We start from the raw sequence: 6,711 nt of genomic DNA, 5'->3' as shown, positions 1-6,711 counted from the left end.
TATGGACAGGGATGGGGTTTTATTTATTTATTTATTTTTTTTTTTTTTAAGATTTTATTTATTTATTTGACAGAGAGAGACAGCAAGAGAGGGAACACAAGCAGGGAGCCCAATGCGAGGCGTGATCCCAGGGATGCGGGGCCCGATCCCAGGACCCTGGGATCATGACCCAAGCCGAAGGCAGATGCTTAACAACTAAGCCACCCAGGCGCCCCAGGGATGGGGTTTTAAATGGTACAAAGGAATCATAGATTATCTTAGATTTGCTAACGGTCTTACGGTTATGTGACAGATGTCTTAAGAGACACTATAGAGGAATTTAGGGATAAAATGTGATGTCTAGAATTTACTTGCAGTTCAGGGGAGCAAAAACCCAGGTAGACAGATCATTCGACCCCATATGACAAGGTGTTGATGATCACTGGATCTAAGCTGCAGGTATATGGCTGTTTATTATGCTATGCCCTCAACTTTCTTGTCTATTTGAAAACTTTCACAATAAAAAAGTTGGAAAAGATTAAAAGGGAAGGAAAACTTTATCAGTATAAATAGAAATTCATATCCTTTGCCATAAATAAAAGATTCCTGTGAAAATGAACACACTGCAAACAAAATAACACAATTCTAGCTGGATTCTTTTCCCTTGCAAAGGCTCCGAGACTTTCTCCTTTAGGAAAAACATAAGAGAATTTAAAAAGGGAAGCGTCCTCTCCCGGGGTAATACAAAGCTGTTTACCACCGGACTGGGGAGTGTTTATACCGTTCCCCTTTGGGACCTGCTGTTCTGAGGACTTGATCTTGCCTTCCAGGTGCTGCTGTCCCATGATTCACGAGGAACCCGGCCATGGTGGCTGGCCCCCACCCCAGCTATGGATGAGGTCACCTTCAAAAGTGACACTGTGCTCTCAGATGTCCACCTCTACACCCCGAACCACAGGCACCTCATGGTGCGGCTGAATGGCATGGGGCAGCCCGGTAAGGTCCTGGACTTGTGCCAAGGGGCCCAGCCCCGTGGATCTCATTTTGTTTTCTGCTTTCTCATACTCCTCTTTTTGGGTAAAAGACTAGGTAGATTGCATTGTTCAACTGTTACCCTCATACCACTTCTTAAGTACCCTTGTTGCATTGAGTGAAGTCCTGTGCTTTCCCAAGCACTTACTTTGTACAGGGTTGGGGGTAGGTGGGCAGGACTTGATGCTGGGAATGCAGAAGGCAATGAGCCAAGCCCTGCTCTCAGGAAGCCCATGGTCTGGTTGGGAGTCAGGGTTCAGGCTCCCATTGCCCCACCCCAGTCTGGCTCCCTTCATCACTAGGGGGTCCTCCAGCTCTTCCCACCGGGGCTCCCTGGCTTTGCTCCGCACACCCTCCTCCTACTCATCTCCCCAGCAGCCAAGGGGATCTTTTAAAAATGCAGATCACATCAGCACCCCGATTTAGACCCTCCAGTGGCTCCGCCTTGCTCTTAGAATAAAATCAGACTCTTCACCCTGGCCTGTGAGGCCCAGCCCAACCCAGCCCTTGCCTGTGTGTTCATACTTACCTTTCTTTGCTCCTTTCTGTCCCTCATACACTGCACGTACTTCCTCCCTCAGCGCCTTTGCTCTTGCTGTTGTTCGACTCAGAAGGTTCTTCCCTCCCAGCTCTGACTCCAAATGTCACCTCACACAGGTCCTCCCTGGCCACCCTCCCCAGCTTTGATCACCCTGTATTAGCTTGTTGTGGTGTAATTAATACTCCCCTTTTCCTTGTGTCCCAGTTTGGACCCTGAATTCAGGAACCGGAGATCCAGAAAAGATCAGTGGCTGGCCTGGGTCAGGTAGCCTAGGGAGATGGAGGACTGCAGCCCAGGACTGTCCTCTTGAACCCTTGCACCCCCGCCTCCAGCCCACTTCTCTGGAACACATACTCTTACTGAAACTGGTCCCAGTGACGTTCTAGCCACCGGATGGGGAAGGCCACTTGGTGTCCTTGTCCTGTCTTTCAGCCCTTAACAGGTGGAATGGTGTAGTGCGAAGGGCATCAGTTTAGGAGTTGAGCAGGCTGGGTATGAGTCTTGCCTTGGCATGTCAAAAGCTGTGTGGCCTTGTTGGCTCCCTTAACTTCCCTAAGCCTCAGTTTCCACGTTTGTAAAGTGGAGCTGGGACCACTCTTCATAGCGGCAGGGAGGGCTAAGATAATGGGGGCCAAGCACCTTCACAATAGATGCTGATCAAATGGTAGTCATTCTCAATGGCCCCAGCTCCTCGACTGAGTCAAATGAGCCTTTTCTGTGGGCATTACTATGTCTCCACCTGGCCTGTAAAACTGTCCGGGTGGAAATCAGATTTTCTGCAAGGAGGAGACAGCTTGGAGATATGCTCCTTTTGTGTTCATCTTGCCTTGCAGTTTTCCTGTCCCAGTTCAAGCTTCTGTGGAACCGAGACTCTCAGACAGACTCAGGGGTTGAGGGTGGCCGTCATGCCATGGGCCCCACAGAGGAAATGCCTCCCTCTGGGCCGGGCAGTGCCAGACCCCCTCTGGGGAGTGGCTGCAGGAGTGATGCCACCATCCAGGATGGGGTGGGAGCTCGGCTGGACGAGGACGGAGATTTGGACGTTGAGAGGAGACCACGGGCAGCTTCGGACCCTGAGCCAGTGGGGCCTCCGAGAGACAAGGTACATCCCACAATTCTAACACAGGAGGAAGATGACCCCCTGGCAGACGAAGCACAAGAGAGCAGCCCCCAGGATATCATCAGAATAGGTAAATACAAGTCTGGCTCGCCTGCCACTAGCACGGCACCGCAGTGTGGATCAGGGCCCAGTGTGTTTGTGGGTCAGGGAGAGTATACAGATAGGAAGTGACAAGCCCGAGGCCACACAGCTGGGGGGCAGTGAGGAAGGTTCTGAATCCATGTCCCTCTCCACAGCCACGACTCTTGCCACCCCCAGCATTGCTCATGTGGGGGAAAAGAGCTCTGGGTTGAGTCTGTGCCTTGAGATCCAGGGTCCATGATGGTATCTGAGGCCCCAGTAAGGCTGGGCACTGGCATGGGGTGGGGACACAGGATTAGTTAGGGCACCCTCAAAAACAGCAGCAGTGGGGCGCCTGGGTGGCTCAGTCGTTGGGCGTCTGCCTTCGGCTCAGATCATGATCCCAGGGTCCTGGGATCGAGCCCCGCATTGGGCTCTCTGCTCGGCGGGAAGCCTGCTTCTCCCTCTCCCACTCCCCCTGCTTGTGTTCCCTATCTCGCTGTTTCTGTCTCTGTCAAATAAATAAAATCTTTAAAAAACAAAAACAAAAAACAGCAGCAGCTCTCTTCCATCCACACATCCGTACAACGAGTAGTTACTGAGTGCCTGCTCAGAACCCTACTCTGTGTTTTCCGTGGATTACCTCTGTTCCTCACAGCCTTTCCAGAGATGAGCATTCCCATTTCACAGAGGTGGGAACTGAGACCCAGAGAGGTTGAGGAACTTGCCCCAGGTCACACAGCCAGTCAGTGGCAGAGTGATGATTCGCACCCAGGTCTGTCTGACGCCAGAGCCTATGTTCTTTTTTTTTTTTTTCCATTTTTTTTTTTTAAAGATTTTATTTATTTATTTGACACACACACACACACAGAGCACAAGCAGGTGGAGTGGCAAGCAGAGAGAGAAGAAGAAGCAGAAAGCCCAACATGGGACTCAATCCCAGGACCCTGGGACCATGACCCGAGCCGAACGCAGACGCTTAACTGACTGAGCCACCCAGGCACCCACCACAGTCTATGTTCTTATGTCATGTGATCAGAACATTGGAAAGTTCTGGCCTGGGGAGACGTGGGGGGGCTGTGATGGCTCATTTTGCTCTCAGCTTTCACTTAATTGGCCTCCCTGAGGGGGGAATGGCTGACTTGGTTATTCTATACTGAGGGTTTAGCCTCTGGTGTGTGTGTTTAATGTCCGGGGAACGTACCATCCCACAGGCTGAGAACAAAGTCCCACAGCAGAGGGCCTGGCCTGTCCCATCTCACAGACCTCATTGTGAGGCCCTTCCTTTCAGCATGCTGTCAGTCCTTCCCACCCTGCGGGAGCAGAGTGGCAAGGCAATTAAATGCTCGAGCTACAGGGATAACCCCTGGGTGTTCCATCCCCAGCTGTATGCTTCCATCTGTAAGGTGTGACATAAGGGACCAGGTCTTGGACTCTGGCGCCCTGCAGAGCTGGGCTTTAACCCGCCTCCACCCTTCACGAGCCAGGTAACCTTTTACAAGTGTCTTGCTCATCCAGAGCCCGTGTTTGCACCTATAAACTGGGGGCCAGGATACTGCCCTTTGGTGATCATTTAATAAGTAATGCCAAGTATGTGCCTGTATGGGGCCTGGTACAGGGTGGGCGCTAAGCAGATGTCAGTCTCCTGACCCCCTTTTCCTCTGACCCACAGATCAGGTCGTTGTTTTCAGGTTGTGGACCCATCTGAGAAGCCGGTTAAAAAATACCCGGACGGGAGGGACACCTGGGTGGCTCAGTCTGTTGAGCTTCCAACTCTTGATCTCAGCTCAGGTCTTGGTCTCAGGATCATGAGGTCGAACCCCCCGTTTGGGAACCAAACAGCAGGGGCGTGCAGGCTGCCCCCCTCACCTCGTAGGGCAGACCCTCGTGGAGGGGGCGTGGGCAGCATCACCCATGCTGCTTCTGACCCTGCGGTTCTCTGCCCTGTCTTGGTCCCTCGGTCCCTTCTCCTGTTCCATTGTGAGCATGTGGTCCAATGTGGGCAAGCCTGACAAGCACATGGAGCCCCCCACACTGTGCACGTGTTGTGCGTATTTTAATTTGATAGCCATCCCCATCCTGCTTAAGAATGCGAGAGCCAGTTCTTTAACAGCAAAGATGTTTGCCATGTTCCTCTTTCTCTTTGTCCTCTTTCTGTTCTCTCCCCCGCCCCCCATACCACCATGAGATTTTATCCTAATACATTTTGTGCTTGAGAATATGTCTTATCATAGTTCACCTGAAAAGGGATATAAACTCAAACTCACTTTGTTGACTTCTGGTCTGGTTCTAAGCGTGAGAAACATGTGGAATGCACCGTGACTGTTGTCAGCATAGAGCCGATCCAGACGACATAAACACACTGTGATGAGTGTGCAGTTACTGAGCACAGTAAAGTGGATTGTGGGACGCGGTGTGTGTGACCAGGCTGGGCCAGGACCTGAGGGGCAGAGATTCCCGGTTATCGGAGCCAGCCTCTGTGCCTGGTCTGTGAGTGACGCTCACACAATCCCTCCCAACTGTCGCACCACCCGTGTTTCTGCCGCTCTGGAGAATGCTCAACTCCAGCACCCATTGCAGAATGCCACGCACCTCGTCTTGTCTGTGTTCTTCCATCCCCATTTTCACAGTAGCCCTTTCTCTTTTGGTTTCCATCCTGTCCAGAACACACCATGGCCACCCCCCTGGAGGATGTTGGCAAGCAGGTGGGTAGGTCCCGCCCACTTCCTATGGCCCCGAAGGGTCTCCCTGGAACCTCACGTCAGCTGTCATTCCTTGTCCTCTCTCCCCCAGGTGTGGCGGGGTGCCCTGCTCCTGGCTGACTACATCCTGTTCCAACGGGACCTCTTCCAGGGACGCACTGTGCTGGAGCTCGGGGCAGGCACGGGGCTGGCCAGCATTATGGCAGCCACCGTGGCGCGTACCGTTTACTGCACAGGTAGGCCCACCATCTCGGGCTGAGGGGAAGTAGTTTCCCCACAGGGTGCGCCCTGCTATGTCAGAAAGTGAGGCGGAACAGCCGGGAATTGAACTGCTGCTGCTGTGGATTTTGCCATCCCGTTCCATGGTTTTCTCCACCCTCTGTTGTTTTCTCAGTCACGTCGGGATGGCCCAGCACAGCCCACAGGTGCAGGAGCACTTACGGTGCAGGAGGCCCTGCTGCCCTGCCCACGAAAGCTGGACGTCTCAGGAAACCAGGAGGGGTCCGCCTTTTATAAGGCTTGAAAACAGGCTTCACATTTTTTCTCTGTTACAGAAGTCTTGCCTACTTTTTGTGGAAACTTCCTAGGACAGCAAGTCAGATTGACTCAGACTTTTACAATCCCCAGATTCGTTCAACAGTGTGCAGTTTATTGAGTGCCCACTGTATGCAGACACGGTCCTAGATGCAGGAGATCCAGGAGTGACAGAATTGCTGTCCTCCGGGAGCTTTAGAACCATTACTTGAACTGTTCGTTATGTGGGGGGTTTTTTTTTTTATCATCTTTCCCCTTATCCTTTGAATGTACATACTCCAAAACAGTAGCTGAAATCAGACTATATATTCGTTGCTCTGTGTTGCCAAAAATGTGAAAAAACATTTTTTCAAGAGTATTTTCCAAAGTCATTAGAAATTATAAATATGACTTAATGACTAGGTAATGTTTCATCTTTTCTTTTTTTTTTTTTAACCATTTTCCTGTGTCTGGACATTTTGGTTGTTCCCATGTGTTTTGGTGTTTTTGTTTTTCTGTTTGCAGCTTTGTTAGTTGCCCTGCGGTGAACCTTTGTTCACCATTGTCTGCTGATCCTCAGACTAGGTTCCTAGAAGCAGGTGTGACCCTTTTTAAGCTTTTTTTTTTTTTTTTAAGATTTTATTTATTTATTTGACAGAGAGAGATAGCGAGAGAGGGAACACAAGCAGGGGGAGTGGGAGAGGGAGAAGCAGGCTTCCCGCTGAGCAGGGAGCCCGATGTGGGGCTTGATCCCAGGACCCTGG

The 6,711-nt window shown here is 51.3% G+C and overlaps 1 protein-coding gene across 2 annotated transcripts; it reads left to right on the top strand.

Annotated features, from left to right (window-relative positions):
- Nucleotides 1-812: 812 nt before the first annotated feature.
- On the top strand, nucleotides 813-5,743 carry LOC123323889 (methyltransferase-like protein 22). Of its 2 annotated transcripts, XM_044912415.1 has the most exons (4): nucleotides 813-975; nucleotides 2,386-2,742; nucleotides 5,397-5,437; nucleotides 5,526-5,743. In XM_044912415.1, exons 1-4 carry the CDS (start codon nucleotides 870-872, stop codon nucleotides 5,691-5,693), a joined length of 672 nt encoding a protein of 223 aa, XP_044768350.1. In that variant the 5' UTR covers nucleotides 813-869; the 3' UTR covers nucleotides 5,694-5,743. The 2 variants fall into 2 exon arrangements, with proteins under 2 accessions (XP_044768350.1, XP_044768351.1); XM_044912416.1 differs by lacking the exon at nucleotides 5,397-5,437 and having other exon boundaries at nucleotides 2,386-2,654.
- The last annotated feature ends 968 nt before the right edge of the window (nucleotides 5,744-6,711 follow it).

Source organism: Neomonachus schauinslandi, unplaced genomic scaffold, assembly GCF_002201575.2.
Source record: "Neomonachus schauinslandi unplaced genomic scaffold, ASM220157v2 HiC_scaffold_1994, whole genome shotgun sequence".
Lineage (NCBI taxonomy): Eukaryota > Metazoa > Chordata > Mammalia > Carnivora > Phocidae > Neomonachus > Neomonachus schauinslandi.
This window is presented reverse-complemented; position numbering and strand designations above follow the sequence as displayed.